A 20917-nucleotide genomic window follows, 5' to 3' on the forward strand; every position below is an offset into this window, starting at 1 on the left:
TTGCTACATTTGGGGTACTACAAAAAGACTGTATTTTTAAATTAAAGTATAGTAATGTACTAAAGGCTTGATGGATAATCCTTAGTCTTTTAAATGGACAGATAACGAAAATGTCTGTCATGGCAGATCTAGAATTAGAAACCTTAATTGGAATTGAAGAATAGCTATGATTTAAGGTACATACAGTTTATTGGGAAGACTTGAGGTAATAAGTTTCTAAGAAAATAATTGAAGTTAGATCCAGTGGCATGTTCTTTGACCCTCGAAGCTAGGTTCTATAAACGTGCCTGAGAGCTCAGATGATTAAGATAGACACAGTACTGTAAAGCAGGAATCAGATGAGTTGTGTAATTTGATGGAGACATGTTAGCAGTCGGATAAACAGTGCATTCATAATATATAGAATGGTTGAGAAGGCAGGCCAGCTAGTTCATCTCTGTAGGGGAACAGTCAGAGCAGGGATGCAGCATGGGAGAAGGGACAAGGTGACTGCTAGGGATCTGAACTCAGGTAAGGTCCCAATCCATTGAGTCAACTTCCCAGTCCTCAGGTTCTAGTTTTAATGCTTGAGTTTTGTACAGAGTTGTGGATTGTTAGGAACCAAGTTATCTGGGGTCTACTTCCAGTTCTGCTAAGTTCCTAAGCTAAGCTTTCTGAATTTTAGCACACATATCTGGCAGCTGATAAATGTTTAATTAAACTCTTTTCAGAACTATTTTTATGTCTAAAATTCACGTGCCTAAAATTATTTTAGTGCTTTCTTTTTGGTTTTTCGAGGCAGGGTTTCTCTGTGGCTTTGGAGCCTGTCCTGGAACTAGCTCTTGTAGACCAGGCTGGTCTCGAACTCACAGAGATTCACCTACCTCTGCCTCCCGAGTGCTGGGATTAAAGGTGTGCGCCACCACCGCCCGGCTTTTAGTGCTTTCTTGTATAAACACATGTGCATGCCACTGTACATGTATAGTGGTCAGAAGTCAAACTTGGGTGTTGGTTCTTGCCCTCTACCTTGTTTGAGACAGAGTCTCTGTGAATTCTAGGCTAGCTGACCCATGAGCTTCCCATCTTACCATAGGAGTGCTGACATGACATACACCACCCTATCCCCTTTTTTACATGGTTCCAGGGATGCAAACTTAAGTCATCTGATTGTGTACCAAGTACTTTTATCCATTGAGCCGTCTCACTGGTCCAAGTAGTTTATATTTGTTTTTCTTGGGGGGGGGGGGCGGAATTGCCTGTTTTCAATTTAACCGTATTTATCTTTTTAACCTTAAAGATAACATTTAAGCTATGAATACTGATATCTATACAGTACATGAAAATGAAAGGTCCTAGTTCCAGTGTCACATTGACTGGGCACATAGATTAATCTAGAGCAGTGGTTCTTAACCTGTGGGTCAACCCCTTTGGGAGATCTAGGTGACACTTTCACAAGGGTCTCATCAGGTATTTGCATTATGATTCATAATAGTAGCTAAGTTATAGTTATGAAGTAGCAGCAAAAATAATTTTATGGTTGGGCTACCACAATATGAAGAACTGTATTAAGGGGTCAGAGCATTAGGAAGGGTGAGAATCACTGATCTAGAGGCACTTGGAATATTGCTATTATCAAAGCAAAATGTTTCTCTGTAGTTGTCTATATCTACAGATTAACTATTTCCAGAGCAGCTATTTGAAGTCCTGTTCTTGATCAGTTTAGTCAAAGTCTTCAAATGAGTAGATTACTTATCAAAACTTTTGTGATTGTCATATGTTGATTGGTTGCAAGTAAATTAGAGCTTCAAGAGTTGAGTTTCATCCTAGCACTAGGGAGGCAGAGGCAGACGGATCTCTGTGCGTTCAAAGTCAGCTTGGCCTACAAATCAAGTTACAGGACAGCAAGGGTTGTTAAAAAGAAAAACCCTATCTCTTAAAAACAAAGCAACAAAAAATTGGTTTTCAATCTTAATTTTTTAAAAGAACCATTACTAATATATAGTATTGTTAATAGTGTGGTAGTTATCAGTTATTGGCATGATTGTGATTATTAGAATTCTAGTTTTTGGTGTGTACTTATCATTATTATTATCACTACTTTGCAGTTCAGGGGATTCAATTCGAGGTCATGCACATATTGGGGAAGCACTGTGTGTACTCATTGGGCTACATCCCAGCTCTTGCTATCTGAATCAGCTGTCTCTGACTCCTGAGTACTGGAATTAAAGGCATACATTACTATACCTAGTTTGAATTTTTTTTAAAAAAAAATATTATTTCATGTGTATGGTGTTTTGCACATGTAAGCTTGTGCACCAAGTATATGTCTAGTGCTCATGGAGGCCAGAAAAGGATGTTGGATTCCTTGGAACTGCAGTTACCCTACACCATGTGGATGTTGGGAATCAAACCCAGGTTCTCTGCAAGAGCAAAAAATGCTCTTAACCTCTGAGTTTTGTCTTCCTTCCCCCAGCAATCATTATCAACAGCTTTAAAAAAAGTTATTAATGTTCTGGGTGGTGGCAGCACACACCCTTAATGCCAGTTCTTGAAAGGTAGAGGCAGGGAGTTCAAGGCCAGTCTGATCTACAGACTAAGTTCCAGGACAGTCAAGGCTACACAAAGAAACCCTCTCTCGACCTAATAATAATGATGATGTTGTCCTCTTACCTCTCTGGAAGCATACCTTCCCACACATAACATGCACACGTATGAGAATACATTGTTTTAAGGAAAAAATTACTGCCAGATATGGTAGCATATGCCTTTAATTCCAGCACTGGGTGGGTGGGGGTTGTTGTGAGAGAATGAGAATTTAAGTACTTCCTTACACTTTGTAAAATTCTTAGGGTATAACCATGTTAAAAATCTGGTGTTAGACTGGAGAGATGGCTCAGAGGTTAAGAGCACTAGCTGCCATTCCAGAGAACCCAGTTTCAATTCTTAGCACCCATGTGGCAGCTCACAACTGTCTAACTCCACTTCCAGGGGGTCTGAAACCTTCACACCAAATCTCATAAAATAAAATTAATTTTAAAAAAAATCTATGGTAGTATTTACTTTAGTTCCCTGAAAAAAAATTTTTTTCTTTTTTTTTCCCGTTCAGTTTTTTTGAGACAGGATTTTTCTGTATAGCCCATTGTCCTGGACAGACTGGCCTCAAACTCACAAAGATCTGCCTGCTTCTGCCTCCACCTTCCAAGTGCTGGGATTAAATGCATACAACACCACCTGGCTCCTGAAGTTTTAAAAATAGGTAAAAATGGTTCCACTTATGCTGCATATGGTGGAGCACACCTTAATGCCAACATTCAGATGTTAGAGGCAGGCAGATGATTGAGTTCCAGGGCAACCAGACCTTGTCTGGGGTAAGGGGAGACAGGGGGTGCTACTTATATAACAGTATGAACATACTTAAGACATTGAACTGCACATTTAAAGCTTATTTTCAGAATGACATTTGTTAGGCTATCAGCCTGATTTTTTAAAAAATATGTATTTATTTATTGTGTATATAGTGTTCTGTCTGCAGGTATGCCTGCATGCCAGAAGAGGGCACCACATCTCATTATAGATGGTTATGAGCCACCATGTAGTTGCTGGGAACTGAACTCAGGACCTCTGGAAGAACAGTCAGTGCTCTTAACCTCTGAGCCATCTCTCCAGCCCCTTATTAGCATGGTTTTTATAAAGTAGGTTTGCCCATGGAAGTGTATCACATACTTGAAAATCAGTCAGTCATTATATGTCATGCTAAAATAATTAAAATACAGATGAGACTGTTAACTTGGAAAAGAAAGAAATATGAACCGTTTAAAGTAGTCACTGTTCTGAAAATACAGTGAAATGTTAGGATTTGATGTTTGGGAGGTCTTCAGTCAAGTATATTAGAAGACTATAGGCATGCATGGTCATTCAAAAACACCTTTCTAAAGAGTTGAATTTGAGCACATCTCATTGATGGGTAAAACAAATGTGATACGTTCACACAGTGTTGTAATATTACTGAGTGTTAGAGAGCAGGGAAAGGTTGATGGGCTGTGGTGTGGCTCACTCAGGAGAGCATTATGCAAGTGACCACTTGAAAACCTTGAATTGTAAACTGAGACAAAGTAGGGAAGTGTCTTGTAGTAGCCACGGAAAGGAAAAACTGAAGAGTTGCTGTTTTTTGGGAACTAAGTTCCAGTTCAAATTGGTGAAAACAATTTTGGATTACTGTCTCCCAGAAGTGTAAATATATTTAATGCCACTGAAGTGTAGACCTATCTACAGGATAAACTTTATGTAAGTAGCAAGTGTTCTTGAAGGATGAGCCGTATTTCCAGCCTCAAGAGGTTTTTAATTACTTCTTCAGTCATTTACTAGTCTTGAATTTGTCTTTCTCATCTTGGTTCATGAGTCCATCTATTTGAATCTTCTCTTTTAGTTAGTTTGGCTATGGGTTTTTTGATCTTGCTAACTTTCTTAAATTTTTGTTCTAGAGACGGGGTTTTTACATAACTCTGGCTGTCCTAGAGCTCACTATGTAGACCAGTCTGGCTTTAAACTCATGGATCTGGCTGCCTCTGCGAGTGCTGGAATTAAAGTTGTCTGCCACCACTGTCTTGCTTTTACTCTTCATTCTCTTTTGGTTAGTTTGGCTATGGGTTTTTGGATCTTGTTAATTTTTTCAAAGAACCATTTCTTTGATTAAGTTATTTAATTTTCTTTCTTGTTTCAGTTTCATTAATTGCTGACCTGACTTTATTTGGGTTTCTATTGTTTTTAAATTATTTATATTTTTGTATACATGCTCTGCATGCATATATGTATGTATGTATGTCTACATGATAGAAGAAGACATTAGATACTATTATAGATGGTTGTGAGCCACCATGTCATTGCAGGAAATTGAACTTGGGACCTCTGAAAGAACAGCCAGTACTCTTACCTACTGAGCCATCTCTCCAGCTCTGAGTTTCTATTATTTTTGTTTTTACGAGGCTCTTGGAACACTAAATTATCCATTTAAAGTCACTCTGCTTCTTAAAAATATTTTATACTGGGGCAGGGAGGAGCACACATCGTGTGTGTAGAGGACAAAGGACAACATATAGAGTTGGTTCTTCTCTTCCACCTTTGTGGGTTCTGAAGACCAAGTTCAGTAATTGGACTTGGCAGCATGCGTTTTCCTTACTGACCCATTTCTTTACCCTTGAACCATTTCATTAGACACCTCTGGGTTTTGTGGATTTTTTTTTAAATGTCACTTGTAGTTGAATTTCCTTCTGTAGTACAGTTTTCCTGGTATCCTAAAAGTGCTGGTTTTCATTTTGATTCACTTCTAAGCATTTTAATAAACCTTCCCCTCAAACTGAGCCAAAATAAATCCTCTCTTAAGTTGCTTCTTAAGTATTCTGTACAGCAAGAAAAAAATAGCTAGTTCAGAACATTGGTACCAAGAAGTACGTCTGCTATGTGATACACCTGACCATGTGGTTCTTAGGTGTTTGAAACTGGTTTGCAGGAGGAATGTGGAAGAGTTTGGAATTTGGGACTAGAAAATTGCTAGAATGCAGAAGTTAATGAGCTATTCTGGTTGGAGTTTGGAAACTAAGAGAAACATAAGGTGTAGGCACCCAACTCAAGATGTTTCAGAGGGGAATAGGGCCTCTATTGGGAAGTGGGCTAGATGCCATTCAGGTTACAAGGTTACATTGGTACATGAGGGGGCAGGGGCGGTGCAGTCAGTCTTCATTGTGACTGTGGCCTGAGAAATTTAGTGAGGCTGAATTTTAAAGTAATGAGTACAGTGTGTTTGGTGGAGAAAGTTTCAATGCAAGAGTAGCATTCGGAGTGTGTCACATGGCACTTGCTCACTGCTCTTACTCAGGTCTAAAGAGAGCCACCATTTTACCCATAAATTCTCTGCTTTAATTCATGTTAGTACTGAATATTGGTAGGGACCTATCATTGAGAATGAGAATTTGAATCTTTATATGAAGAACAATGATAATGTCATTGACTTTTGAATGTGGAAGATGTTGTTGATGAACCCATTCTAAAAGATTTGTTATACATTTTTAAAAATTTTACACTTTTAAAAAATATTGGTTTTTATATCTGTGTTTTTGCTTCTGTGTATGATTGTATATGTACTATATGTCTGCCTGATGCCCAAGGAAGCCAGAAGACATTGAATACCTTGGAACTGGAGTTAAAAATTTTTAAGATACAGTGTAGAGATTCAGGGAACTGAACCTGAGTCCTCTCTAAGAATGACAAATGATCTTAATTGCTGAGCCATTTCTCTAGCCTGGGGTGAGCCTTGTAGACAGGGAATGAGAACATAATAAGCCCAACAGTCTGTAACTAGAGTGTTTTAGTATAGTTCATGCTCTTATGCCCTTTTGGATGGTTTTGTAGTATAGAATGAACTAAGTTATGATAACAAAGGGTGCAGAATTTCTAGAGTGAATAGAAGAAGTTCAGGTCATTTGGTAGAAATAGTAAAGTCATAATGTAAGCAGAAGAAATGATTACCACACAGCTGGAAATACATAGGCTCTAAAACACTGACTCAGGAGAGGAACAAGAAAAACCAAAATTAAGGATTGTTTAAATTTTAAACAGTTTTTATTATTTTGTTATTGTGTATATTGTATAGGCACATTGCCTGCATGTACATGTGTGCACTAAATGTTTCAGAAGGCCAGAAAAGGACAACATCAGATCCCCTTGGACTGGAATTACTGAAATTGTGAGCTGTATGGGTGCTGGGGACTAAACCCAGCTCCTCTGGAAGAGCATTCAGTGATTGTAATCATTGAGCCATTGCTCCAGCTCACGCAGCAGTTTTTAAACACAAGGTTAAATTTCTTGGAGATGTAATTAATCTTAGAAATCCCCAATAGGATTTGTTCCAGGCTGGAGTTAGGGCATTCACAATAGCCTGAACAGTGGGCAAACTAATAAGGTATTTAGAGTAATACCCAAGTATTCCTGCTCTTTCAGACAGGCGGATTTTACGTTTTTGAAGAGAACAGGTCACTTGTAGATTTGTTGGTATAGTGTGAAAAGTTAGCTTCAGTTTAGCAAGACCTGAGACAAGAATCTTGAAAGCCTAGCTGAAGTGAGAGTGGTTGAAAAGGTTGTTTGTCCTTTTAGGTCCTTTAAGAGGATACAGTTTCCAGGCCTGATTTTAAGATGTAGGGAGAGATATGAGGAGGGTGCCAGGAAATGTTGACCAGCGTGCTTTCTGACCAGGCTTCTAAGAATCATACTGTAAAGACTGACCTGGTTGTTCCTAAGATAGGGTTTGGTAGGCATACCAGTGTTGAAGAGAAAAGGCCTATGGTGGGATAACTTGAAAGTGCTTAAGCATAAAAATGCTTGTTATCTTTATTTCTTTTCCTTTTGCTATGACAAACTACTGACACAAAAGCAGCTTAGGGGACAAAGGGTTTGTTTATTCTGGAGATCATGGTTAGAGGACAGATCTGTGTATTATCTCTTGTAAGAATACCTGGTTGACTTCTGAGGCATATTTTGTTTTGGGGAGAAAGACTTCTAGGCAGCCCCAAAAGGTGTCAATAACATTGAATAAACCACTTACATTATTTGTATTTAGATATGCGCGAAATCCATTTGCCAATCCTATCTAGATATGTTTTCCCTCAACTAAGTGGGAAAGAGGTTAGCCTGAGATGTCCTTGAGGACTGAAAGGCCTGCAGATAGAGCAGTTTTTACTGAATTAAAGTTATAATTTAATTCCTGGTTTGAGAAGTAGATAAAGGGGAAAATGGAGATCGTGAGAGACTTGCACCCTACATAAGTATTATGTAGTCCGAGAAATGTTGCCTTGTTGACAGAGGAAGGATTATTTTTTTCTTGTAAGGAAAGCCAGAATCATTCTTTGTTAGCTTCTTCCTCTATTGGTTTCTCCTATCTTTTAGCCATACTCAGGACTGATTGAGGAAATGAATAGCCAGGGCTGCAGTGACTGGGAAGGGTTAATGGACAGCTTTCCTTCCTTTTTTTTATCCATCCTGATATTTTTGCAATGTTTCTGAAGCTTGAGTCTTTTGTGTCTTGTGCAGTAGATAACTGCAGCCTGGCTTGGGTTTAGGGCAGCCCCAGTTAAAAGTCCTCTTCTAGATTGCTGCAAGTGAATGCAGGATGTGGAAGGCATGTTAGGAGTCAGTATGTATGTTAAGTCTTGTACTTTTTCCAAAATGAGAGCTCTGGTAAAGGCAGTAAGTTATATGTCTTGAGAGTAGGTGTTGTTTAGGGGTATGTATAGACCTATAAAAACTAAGAATCTTGCCGGGCGGTGGTGGCGCACGCCTTTAATCCCAGCACTTGGGAGGCAGAGGCAGGCGGATCTCTGAGAGTTCGAGGCCAGCCTGCTTTAAAGAGCTAGTTCCAGGACAGGAACCAAAAAGCTACGGAGAAACCCTGTCTCGAAAATTAAAAAAAAAAACCAAACTTGTACTGTTAGTTTTCAATGTAAAAAGGTAGGAACGTCTCCTAGGCCTTCCTGGATGGCGGATGAATGAGCAGGCGCTTAGTTCGTATGTAGGTACAGTGGACACCCTGTGCGGACTGGACTACTCTGACAGAAGTAGGGTTTTGAATGTAATAAGATGAGTCAACTTGAGTTTGTAATATATTCTGGGGAATCAGTTCACTACAGATTGTGACTGTAAACATTGTACTGTAAATGTTTTGTAGTTTCCCCCAATAAAATTTTTTGGGAAAAAAAAAAAGAAAATAAAAAAAAAATTTAAAAATTAAAAAAAAAAACTAAGAATCTTTGCCCCCACGCAATATGTATGAGATTGTCCTTAACCGCAGTATTCATAATCAAAAGATAGAAACAGGTGGAAGAGAGAACTCAGTGGCTCAGGTACTTGTTGTATAAGCATGAGGATCTGAGTTCACCCCCCAACACTCATAAAATGTTGGGCATGGTGTTATGTACCTGTGATTCCAGAGCTGGGGACACAGACAGAAAGATCCCAGGGGCCTAATTGTAGTTTTTGGTACTTTTAGGGTTGAAAGAAACTACTACTATTCCAACTACTGAATTTCTTTCTCTGTTGCTTGTTAACTATGTATTCAATTAGCCTCCAATCTCTGATATAGGTTCTATTATCACTGTTTTACTGCTGCAGAAATTAAAGTACAAAGGTTAGGGGCTGCAGTGATGGCTCAGAGGTTAAGAGCATTGCCTGCTCTTCCAAAGGTCCTGAGTTCAATACCCAGCAACCACATGGTGGCTCACAACCATCTGTAATGGGTCTGGTGCCCTCTTCTGGCCTGCAGACATACACACAGAATATTGTATACATAATAAATAAATAAATATTAAAAAAAAATAAAGTACAAAGGTTAAACTTCTTATCATTATATACATGAGGTGATCAAGATGGTAATCCAGTATTCTGGTTCCATTCTATGCTTTTAAATCAGACTCATACCCTTCAGAATTTACCCAAGTATAATAGGCCTGAGATAAAGAGAAAACATGCCTCTGCTTTTAAAGTTGGGCCATTAAGAGTGATTACTTTGATTGGCACCATGTAGTTGAGGGCAGTCACTACTTTTTTCCTTTCAGGAAAGAAGAGAGATGAATAGTGTTTGGAATTCAGGACTCACTGATTATTGACAAAATTCCTCTTTTAATTTCTAGCTCTTTAATCATAGAAGATGGAGGTAACACCAGATTGAAAAAGGTTTTCACTCCTTTCTTGTCTGGGTAGCCTTGAACTTTCTTGAAGGCTGGTACAGTATCTAGGATCTCCACCCAAATCAAGTTTGAAGTGGTCTGATTTTAGGATTCTGTTTAACATTTTCTAACTATGACGCTTAATTTCTAGTTTTTTAATATCTGAGTTCATACAAATGGTCCCTAGGCCTTGAGTATCATTTGCTCTGAAGGCATGCTTCTGCTGTCAACCACATGATGGGAATCAAAGTATATTTACTGACATACAGTCAGTGAACAACACATGTATACAACTTTCTGTTATACAAATAAGAGAAAAAATTATCAGATCCATTAAGTTATTTTCTGCCTAGATCAATCCTAACTGTATTATCTCTTTGTGATTACTTTGGGGTTTTTGTTTGTTTGGTTAAGTTTAGGGTTTGGGTGTTTGTTTTTTGTTTTGTTGTTTTGAGTTTTTTAAGACAGAATCAATGTATCACTGGTTGGCCTGGAACTAACCATGTAGGTCAGGTTGGCCTTGAACTTGTGGTTATTTTCCTAATGTGCTGCCCCTACAGTGCTAGGCTTACAAATGTGCATTGCTATGCCTGCCTGTGATTACATGTATTTAGGAAAAATATATGGAGTAGGGCTTGTTTTGAGGTTGTCTTTAATGATCTTCCCTGATTTTCTCCTTTGGAAGATTGAGCAACACTTCAATCTGCATAACAGAATAAGTGTTTCTGGAGGTTTGATTTGGTCAAAGCATTATTTCTACCATATCAGCTCTCTTGCCTTCTTAAGATTCATCTTATGTTATCTTTTATCATGATGTCAAGTGGGGAACAGTTTTGTCTCCTGCCATTAGATTATTCAGACTTTTTAAAAATCTTGAAATCTTTCTTTTTCCCTTCTCCCTTTCTCCTATACCTTTATCTGAATAAAACATTTGACAGAATCATTATATAATACTTGCCTGAATTATTTACTGCATGTTCATATTTAGAAGCAGGGATAATTATATACCTTCTGACCGAGGTGTCTTTGCCAGTCTAAAGATTGTCATGTGTTAAGTACTTACAGCAATTTCTAGCACATAAAAGCACTCTATAATTGTCACTTAACTATCATTTTAAAATGCTGCTCATGGGGCTGGAGAGATGGCTCAGAGGTTAAGAGCACTGACTGCTCTTCCAGAGGTCCTGAGTTCAATTCCCAGCAACCACATGGTGGCTCACAGCCATCTCTAATGAGATCTGGTGCCCTCTTCTGGCATGTAAGCATACATGGAAGGAATGTTGTATACATAATAAATTTTTAAAAATGCTGCTCATTAATAAGACCACTGGTTATATAGAGAATATATTTTTATTATTTGTGCATTCATTGTATTTATTTGATACAGGATCTTATCCTGTAGTCCAAACTGGCTTCAAACTTACTGTGTAGCACAGATTGGCCTTGAGCTTGTGGCAGTCTCCTTACTAGGATTATAGGAATTTGATACCACAACAGACCAGAAAATACATCTTAATACCTCCCATACCTGAAATTTTTCACTGTCTTATTTTAGGCTTTTTATTTGGCACAGTGGTTACATTTCAGCTATTAAGATGTCATTTTGTGCTTTATTTTCTATATTTTTAGGACATTTCTGATTTATTGCATCCTTGAAGAGCATCAGTAGAAGAGGAAAAAAAGATGGGTGTGAAAACATTTACTCACAGCTCCTCTTCCCACAGCCAGGAAATGCTGGGAAAACTAAATATGTTACGAAATGATGGACATTTTTGTGATATCACTATTCGTGTCCAGGATAAAATCTTCCGGGCTCATAAGGTGGTACTAGCAGCTTGCAGTGATTTCTTTCGCACAAAACTTGTGGGCCAAGCAGAGGATGAGAACAAAAATGTGTTGGATCTTCATCATGTTACAGTGACTGGCTTTATACCTCTTTTAGAATACGCTTACACAGCCACTCTGTCAATTAATACAGAAAATATTATTGATGTTCTAGCTGCAGCCAGCTATATGCAAATGTTTAGTGTTGCTAGTACCTGTTCAGAGTTTATGAAATCAAGTATTTTGTGGAATACACCCAATAGCCAACCAGAAAAGGGTCTAGATGCTGGGCAAGAAAATAGTTCTAATTGCAATTTTACTTCTCGAGATGGAAGTATTTCTCCAGTGTCTTCAGAGTGCAGTGTTGTGGAAAGGACCATTCCTGTCTGCCGAGAATCCCGGAGAAAACGGAAAAGCTACATTGTTATGTCTCCCGAGAGTCCTGTAAAATGTAGCACACAAACAAGTTCACCCCAGGTATTGAATTCCTCAACTTCCTATGCAGATAATAGAAATCAGCCAGTTGACTCTTCTTTAGCTTTTCCATGGACTTTCCCTTTTGGAATTGATCGAAGGATTCAGCCTGAGAAAGCAAAGCAGACAGAAAATACCCGGACTTTAGAGTTGCCTGGCCCGTCTGAGGCAGGTAGAAGAGTGACTGACTACGTGACTTGTGAGAGCACAAAAGCTACCTTGCCTCTAGGTACAGAAGAAGATGTGCAGGTCAAAGTAGAAAGATTAAGTGATGAGGAAGTCCATGAGGAAGTGTCCCAGCCTGTCAGTGCATCTCAGAGCTCACTGAGTGATCAGCAGACGGTGCCGGGAAGTGAACCAGTTCAAGAGGACCTTCTGATTAGTCCACAGTCTTCCTCTATAGGTATAAATACTTCTTATATTTTTCATTTTTTAATAATTCAAACTTTTTTATCTTCTGTGTTCAGTCTTATAAAAATTATAAAAGGGGGGAAGGCTAAAACATAATTGAATTTAATTATTTGTTTGCTTGTTTGTTTTGGGTCCAGGTCTCAATATATAGCCCTGGCTGGTCTGAAACTCATAGAGATCCACCTGTCTCTGCTTGCAAAGTGCTAGGATTGAAGATGTGTGCCACCATGATTAAAGTTTGATGTTTGCATTTTTAAAATTAATTTAGCACTATAAGTTTTGTGTGTGTGTTTAACAAGTTCCACATTGAGGAAGAGGGTCAGTGGGGTATATAAGATCAACGGGAGATATAAGGGTCAAAGGCAGAGATAAAAATTGTGAGTTACTGTTTAAAGAGACAGTCTTACTTTGTAGTCCAGGTTGGCCTTGAACTGCTGTTTCTCTTACCTCAGTCCTGGGTGCTGGGATGACAGGTATGTACCACTGCACCCTGCTGCTAATCACTTTCAATATTAAAAAAAAAAAAAACAAGGATTTTTGAAAACCTAGTTAAAGAATCTAGGCACAGTAATGCAGACACTAAGAAAACACAGGCAGGAGGAGGGCAGTAGCTCACAACTGCCCTCAGCTACATAATCAAGATGGCTGTGAGAGACCCTGTGTGTCGTGGGGATCTACTTACTGTTTTGTTCTTTATTAAAAATGGGTGAAGGCATTTGCTGCCTGAGGACCTAAGTTTGAGCCCTGGAACCTCTCTGATAAAAGACAGATCTCCTCTCCCTTCCTCCCTTTTCCCTCTCTCCCCTCTCCTCCCCCTCCCCAAACACACACACACGTACACACACACACAAAATACATAAATCTAAAAAATAAAAATATTTATTGAAGTTTTAAACAGTGTGCAACGCATGGTGCTATGTAAGGAGAAGACATCACTCTTACAACAAAAGAGATAAAGATATGTCAGTAGTGACTACAACAGACTAATGAAGATCCTGTGTTAGGCAAATTTAAAGGCATTATTAGTGTAGCAATAGAAAGAGCAAGTTAACCACATATATTTGAGTGGAGTCTTAAATACCAAGAATTTGCCCAAATAAGCCCACAAAGTGAAGATGTTAACAAACAAAGCATCTAGTAGAAGAGCTTGATGGTTTAGAACATCCAGTAAGCAGCAGATTTAATGCAAAGTGCTATATAAAGGAAGCATGGATACTTGAATCTTTGAGGAATGAGTGGAAAGTCCAAAGGAGCTGAAAGGACAAATTGTGGAGAGCCTTGAACACTAGTTCCAGTTAAGGGTTACATTCAACTGCATGTAACAGCCCTTCTACAGTGGCTTTACCAAACAAGATTTTATTTTTATTGCATGGTATGTTCTAGAATAGGAAGTCTAGAACTTGTAATGTGGATCTACAGTGTAATCAGTGTAGTGTTCCAGGCTAATTGTATATTTATAACTTAACCATCTTTAGTTACCTGTTTAGATGTAGGCTTATTTGCTTTGTGGTGATGACTTCGTCTTGACTTGGCTACTAGAAAGGGATAGATAGCACTTGTAGTCGGAAATGCACTAATGAATGTTTCACAGAAGCTCTTCTTAAGAAACTAATGCTAGTTTCTTAGCTACAGAGAATCTGAGAAAGAGATTATTTGTTGAGTAAATGACTACTTTGAACAGAATTAGAGCAAAGTAGAGCTGATTGTAGTAATGCATGCCTTAACTACAGTATTAGGAAAGTAGATGCAAGTGGATGGATCTTGAGGACAGCCAGAGCACTACATAGTAAGAGCCTAATCTCAAAAATACAACAGCAGTAATAAAGCACAGTGGATATTGAATATGCGGCAAGCATTGCCCACCATAGATAGGCTAAGTAAACTTATATTTTACCCTAGTTTATCTTAAAAAGAATTTTTTAAGTATGCATATACTTCAGGAAAACTAGTAAGTTTGCTTAATTTATTTATTAATGACTTTTTTTTTTAATGTATGAGTTTCTGTCTGCCTGGCCTGCATACCAGAAGAGGAGCTTTTTATAAGATGGTTGTAAAGGCACCATGTGATTGCTGGGAATTGAACTCAGGACCTCTGGAAGAGTAGCTAATGTTCTTAACTGCTGAGCCATCTCTCCAGCCCCTAAAATCTTTTAATTACAATATTTTATAAATAATACAACCTAGTAATGTTGAGTGTCTGCAGTGAAACAAAGAAGTCAAAGTACTCAGGATGAAATAAATTTTTTCTATTATATTAATTGATTCTAAGTAACAAGTTTAGTTTATTGTCTGAATTCAGATGTATCTTATTATTGATAATCTTTGCCATTTTTTCTTTCTTAAGGACACAAAAATTGATAATTATAAGATGGATAGAATTTTTGTCATCTAAACGCAATAACTACAGTATGAACATTGGTAGGAGAAAGTTGGAACCTCACTTTTTAAGAATAATCAGCAAGATCAGTTGTGTGTGAATTTTGCTTGAATATGACCAAGCAGTGTCAGGCCACAAAGAAATCAAAAGGTGGGATTGGTAATAATTTACAAATTTGGACTTTATAAAACTATGGAAGAGCCAAAACTCTTGAGAGATTCTTATACTCATGGTTGGGAAGTAATAAAACTAATAATAATAATTAGTAATGATCTCTCTAAAAGGTTAAAACACTAAGAACATATTAATTTTGTTAATTTCTTGTTTGACATACTCTTGAGTTTCCAGGACTGCTACAACACAGTATCACAAGCTTGATAACTATGAAACAGTATAAATTTATTTTCTCAAAGTTCAGAAGGCTCAAACTCCAAAATAAGGTGTAGAATATCTCTGTTCATTTAAAGCCTCCCTGGGAAGAACCCTCTCTTGCCTCTTAAAGTTGTCACAGTTGCCAACCATCATTTACATTCCTATAAATTACAGTTTTATCATTAAAATCGCTACTTTTATCTTAACATGACTTTCCTTGTGTGTCCAGATTTGTCTCTGAATCTCTGTCCTTATGAAGATGCCAGTCATGGCGTATAGGACCTCATTTGGTCTTTTGTAACCACATTCCAACTTGATTCTATCCACAAGAATCCCATGTGCAAATAAGGTCTTATTTTTAGTACCACGGTAGGACATCAGCTTTTGGGAGACAGTTTTATACCTCTGAATTTGAGTCAAGAAATTTTTGAAGACTTTGAATAAATATAACATTGATAAAATGTTTAATGTATACAGATCAGAGCCATTTTGAATCTTTAGTCTTAAAACTATCTTAGTACCTTCTAAATAGTAAATAATTACTATTTACTTGTCTGAAAATTTAGAAATCCAAATATTTAAATATTTTGGTAATGACATGTGAAATATTCATTCATTACTTCCAGGTGTATCTAGTCAGTTTATATTTTGCCTTTACAATCTTATTAAACATTGCTATATAAAGAAATAAATATGAGTAGACAAAACCTTTAAGTTATATAAGTACAGTTTTTGCCTATATTGTTGTGGATTCTATACCATGAACAAAGGAATATCTGTCCTAGATATCATGTAATCACATACTCTTAAGTGGATTTTTTCTGCTTTCATATCAAGTGCACCAATTACTTTAACCTATCTTACTTACATCAACAGATTTCTACATTAAAGCAAAAGTGTAAAGAACAGAAAAATAAATTTCTAAGATACTATGGTCAGTCATTCTATATTTCAGAAGAGCATTAATGTGAACAGTTCATTTTACTTATTAATTCATTAAATATACCAAAATGATAGCTTAACATTCCACTGACTGATAAATTTGATACCTAATACATTTATTTTGAAATTCTGAAGTAGTAAAAATTTGACTACCAGTGAATTGTATTCAGATGGAATTTTACCTATATTTTAAGTCCTTATTTTCACTGATTGCCCAGTAAGAGTAAAATTTAACACCTTGAATATAGGTTAAGTAAAAGCAACCTTTACAACAAATCTGAAAGGGGAAAAAATGTTGCCAAGATGTATCTTTTTATCCAGAAAGATAGGACTGGGGCTGGAGAGATGGTTCAGGGGTTAAGAATGCTTCCTGCTCTTCTAAAGGAATGGATTCAGTTTCCAGCACCCACCAGGTAGCTCACAACTGCCTGCTGAACTCCAACTCCAGGAGATCCAGTGCCCTCTTATGGCCCCTGCAGGTAGTCCATTCACACACAGGTAATTAAAAATAATGTTTTTAAAAAAATAAAAACACAGAACAATTTGTAGAACGTTTAAAGAAAAAGAGAATCTTAGATGTAATGTCTTCATTACTTTAAAGTATTCAGTTAATCTGTATTCACTAAGGACAAATATAAATGACTTTAGATAAGCTAGCAAAGGAATTCTGAACTCTAGAATTCTACCATTAAAAATAAAGTGACTAAAGTTTGCTCAGTTATCTCTTCCAGAAGACCAAAACTCAACTTTATGAGATTGTCAGGAGCTGCTCTTAGTGTCATTGAAAGCAGCCCCTGCCTGTTTGCCATAGAGTTGGAGGCAGCATACAGATCTTTTGAAGTTTGATCATGCCCATTTGTAAGAGTAAATCATAAGATTCAAAGTAAAATTACCAAATGTAAGAGACTATTCACTTACATGTCTTTTAGAAGACAACAAAACAGTTAGTTTCACCAAAGAACAATTTGTATCTGGTTAAATAGCCAAAATACTCCTAAAAAACCTTACTTATAAGAAGCAAAATAGCCGGAAGGTGGTGGTGCACACCTTTAATCCCAGGCAGAGGCAGGCAGATCTTTGTGAGTTTGAGGCCAGCCAGATCTACAGAGCAAGTTCCAGAACAGGCTCCAAAGCTACAGAGAAACCCTGACTCAAAAAAGGGGGAAAAAAAAAAAAAAAAAACATCAAATAAACCTAGTGGTGGCATACACTCTAATCTCAGCACTCGGGAGGCAGACACAGGCGGATCTCTGAATTCGAGGCCAGCTTGGTCTACAAATTAAGTTTTAGGACAACCAGGACTACACTGAGAAACCCTGTCTAAAAAAAATAAAAATAAGACAATGAAGAAGAAACAAATCCAGCAACAAAGAGCAGTCACTAAGTATTTCAGCTTGGTTCATGAATTTACCTCCCAGGCAAGGGCAGTTTGCATCTCAAAGGATTTGCCCAGCTAGCTTACACCCGAAATAACCACACAGAAACTGTATTCATTAAAACACTGCTTGGCCCATTAGCTCTTGTTTCTTACTGGCTAATTCTTACATCTTAATTTAACCCATTTCTATTAATCTGTGTATTGCCATGTAACTGTGGCTTACCGGCAGGATTCTAACCAGCGTCCATCTCAGGCAGGATCCTTGACGTCTCTCACTCTGCCTTTCTTCCCAGCATTCAGTTCTATCTTCTCCACCTTCCCAAATTCTGCCCTATCAGACCCAAAGCAGTTTCTTTATTCATTAACCAATGAAAGCAACACATGAAGAGAAGAACCTTCTACACCATTTCCCCTTTTCTGTTTAAACAAAAAGGAAGGCTTTAACTTTAACATAGTAAAATTACATATTCTAGTCTTCAGTGTTAATCGAAGAGCTTTAATGCATGGCAGCTAGACAATCTCCTAGGCTACTATTTCTGTCAGATCCTATCACCAAAGACGAACTATAGTGAACAGTTCACTTCATTGCTTCTTTACAAGGATGAACACACCACAAGGCTTTTAGGGTTTTGGGTTTTTGTTTTTTTCTTTAAGATGATCAAATAGATACCAAATAAGGTTACCGGAAGGACCACAACGATGACTAGAGCCATTTTTATTTAAGATTATTTTTATTTAAGACCTTTGTCCAATTCCATGTTGCAAAATATTGCTTGTGTTGGGCAACGTCTTCTGGCTCTGCAATCAAAAATGCTCCGTTTGCCATCATGATGAACTTCTGCAGTGCTTAGCCAGTGAACCTGTTAAACACAGAACACTGCCACCTTCTCTGCCTTATGAGAACTGCCAGATGAAATACACTTTCAGATATGGTCTTCTGGCCCAACTTTCTTACAGTGTTGAAGATGAGGGCCACAAGAATATAATACCCTAGCCAAAATGGAAGAGGACCATGATAATATCCCACATGGGCATTTGGCCTCACTGGTCATGAAGTACTCCCACTGGTGCCTTGGCCTAACTTAGAGCTATGTGATAGTCAAGATCATAAAGGCCATGATTGTGAACCTTACCACCAACTGTGTGTACTTGGATTTCAGGAACAATAACCAGCCTTGTATCTTTATTCCAATTCCCTCGACTTTCAGGTTAGTAAGATGGAACTCAAATACTACCAAGCAGGTATGTCAGAAGTAGTGTTTCTCACAGATGAGCTAAGACACTGTTGGTTCTGAAGAATGATATTTGTATGGTGGTAGACTCCAGGGAAAACCAGAAGATTCAAGGGTAATATACTTTTTGTTCCTAAGAAGCCTATTGGCAAGAAAACGCAACCATCTGTGATAGCAAGGACTGTAGCCAGTTAGAAGTACTGATGTCCAGAACTCTTCAAAAGCCTGAATTCTACCTCTGGAGCCTGTTTGAGCATCACAGGTTTTGTGTCTCAGCTACTGTCCATCTTGTGAACCCTGGCTTTGCCTGTCTGCTGCAGTATCTACTTTAGGCTTTTTCATGGTGACCCAAATGACTTCTTATTTTTAACTATCAACAGCAATCTTCCAAATAACCTACTATTGATCATGAAAGAATATCTGGACATAAGACCCTGCTGTGCAAGAACCAAGAAAGCCTGGTGTCAGCCATGACAGAACCTTCTTTGCTGTATTCACACTACGCTGTCATTGTATTCTTTATAGTAGCTGTACATTGGTTTGTGGTCATTCTGAAAAGGTTTAGAATCCTGAATGGGAAACAGAAAGATTGAAGGAGCTCCACTTTCAGGTTTGCCATTATTTTGAGTTTTGATTGTGAGCCATCAAGTTAGACATCATGCCTGTTGGTTCTTTTCTGGAAGAGGTTATTTCTCTCTCTCTCTCTCTCTCTCTCTCTCTCTCTCTCTCTCTCTCTCTCTCTCTCTCTCACACACACACACACACACACACACACACAGTATTCTGCCTGCATGTCAGAAGAGGGCACCAGATTTCATCACATGGCTGTGAGCCACCTTATGGTTGCTGGGAATTGAACTCAGGACCTCTGGAAGAGCATCCAGTGCTCTTAACCATTGAGCCGTCTCTCCAGCCCTATTTTTTTTATAATTTTTAAATAGTTTTTCTAGCTCTTTAGAAGCTCTTCCTGTATCCTTGCTGCTCCTCCTTTTTTCCCTTTCTCTGAAAGAATAAGTGAGGTCTTCTGTTTTGTAATCAAAACTTGTAGATTTTCAACTGGGCGTGATAGCGTTACCTGTACTCCCAGCACTTATGTGAGGCAGGAGGACTAGAAGTTAAGAGCCAGCCTCTGCTATGTAAGGAATTTGAGACCCACAGGAGCCACATGAGAACCCTGTTTCAGAAAAACCCACACTGAAAGGGCCTTATGATTTTTTTTTGTTGGTTTTTCGAGGCAAGGTTTCATTGTGTAGCCTTGACTGTCCTGGAACTCTCTCTGAACCAGGCTGTTTTTGAACACAGAGATTTGCCTGCCTCTGCCTCCCAGGTGCTGGAATTACAGGTATGCTCTACCACCTCCCAACTATGGGCCTTATATTTTTTAAGAATAGTACAAAACTAACTAGTCATAGACTCTCTAGTTGAGGAGAGAGTGTTGAGAGCTTTGCTAGACACAGAGGGAAGAGTATGGACACCAGGTTTCTATATGAGTAAGTGCAGGTTTTTTCAGTCTTAGGTTGCTCACTTTAAAAGACTGGATTGCTAGAACTAAACCTGCTCCTTGTCCTTCAAACTCCCTAGGACTAGTCTGTAACAGTCATCTGTGGCTGTTGGCAGATTAGAAGAGGGAGGAGGGAACTGGGGAGGTAGTTCAGTGGGTAAAACATTTGCCAGCGTTCAGATCTTCTAGCAACCACATAAAGCCAGGCAAGCATAGGATTTATAATTGCTTAGAAGACAGGACTACCCCACCCCCCAGAGCTGGCTACTCTACACTAGCTGTATTGGTGAGTTCAGTGAGAGACTTTACTGAATTCAGTGTTTTTAAGAGCCAGGTGTCTACATTTGGCCTACACATGACTACATACATATGAAAGAGAAAAAGCACTTCCCTGAAAAGTGATCACCCACTAGATCACACACATATAGTCATTCATTCTGGGTATGCAACATGTGGACAGGCCAGTAAACTGCAATATCCTCTCCCTTATTTTCATGTTTTACCAAACCCTTCTTTCTCTAATAGTCTCTATTTTGTCTCTTCTCAACAAAACATTAAAATGATTTAAATGATTTTAGATTCTCAATTCTTTTTTTTTTTTTTTTTTTTTTTTTTTGGTTTTTCGAGACAGGGTTTCTCTGTAGCTTTGGAGCCTGTCCTGGAACTCCCTTTGTAGACCAGGCTGGCCTCGAACTCACAGAGATCCGCCTGCCTCTG

General features: G+C 38.2%; 1 protein-coding gene across 4 annotated transcripts in view; it reads left to right on the plus strand.

Moving 5' to 3' along the window:
* Nucleotides 1-20917, plus strand: part of Zbtb44 (zinc finger and BTB domain containing 44) — a 46023-nt gene that overhangs the window by 14929 nt on the left and 10177 nt on the right. For all 4 annotated transcript variants that reach the window (XM_057766902.1, XM_057766903.1, XM_057766904.1 and 1 more), the window contains exon 2: nt 11319-12390. In XM_057766902.1, the coding sequence (XP_057622885.1) occupies nt 11373-12390 (1018 nt within the window). In that variant the 5' untranslated portion in view covers nt 11319-11372. The remainder of the gene's footprint in view (nt 1-11318; nt 12391-20917) is intronic.

This window comes from Chionomys nivalis, chromosome 4 (assembly GCF_950005125.1).
Source record: "Chionomys nivalis chromosome 4, mChiNiv1.1, whole genome shotgun sequence".
Classification (NCBI taxonomy): Eukaryota; Metazoa; Chordata; class Mammalia; order Rodentia; family Cricetidae; genus Chionomys; species Chionomys nivalis.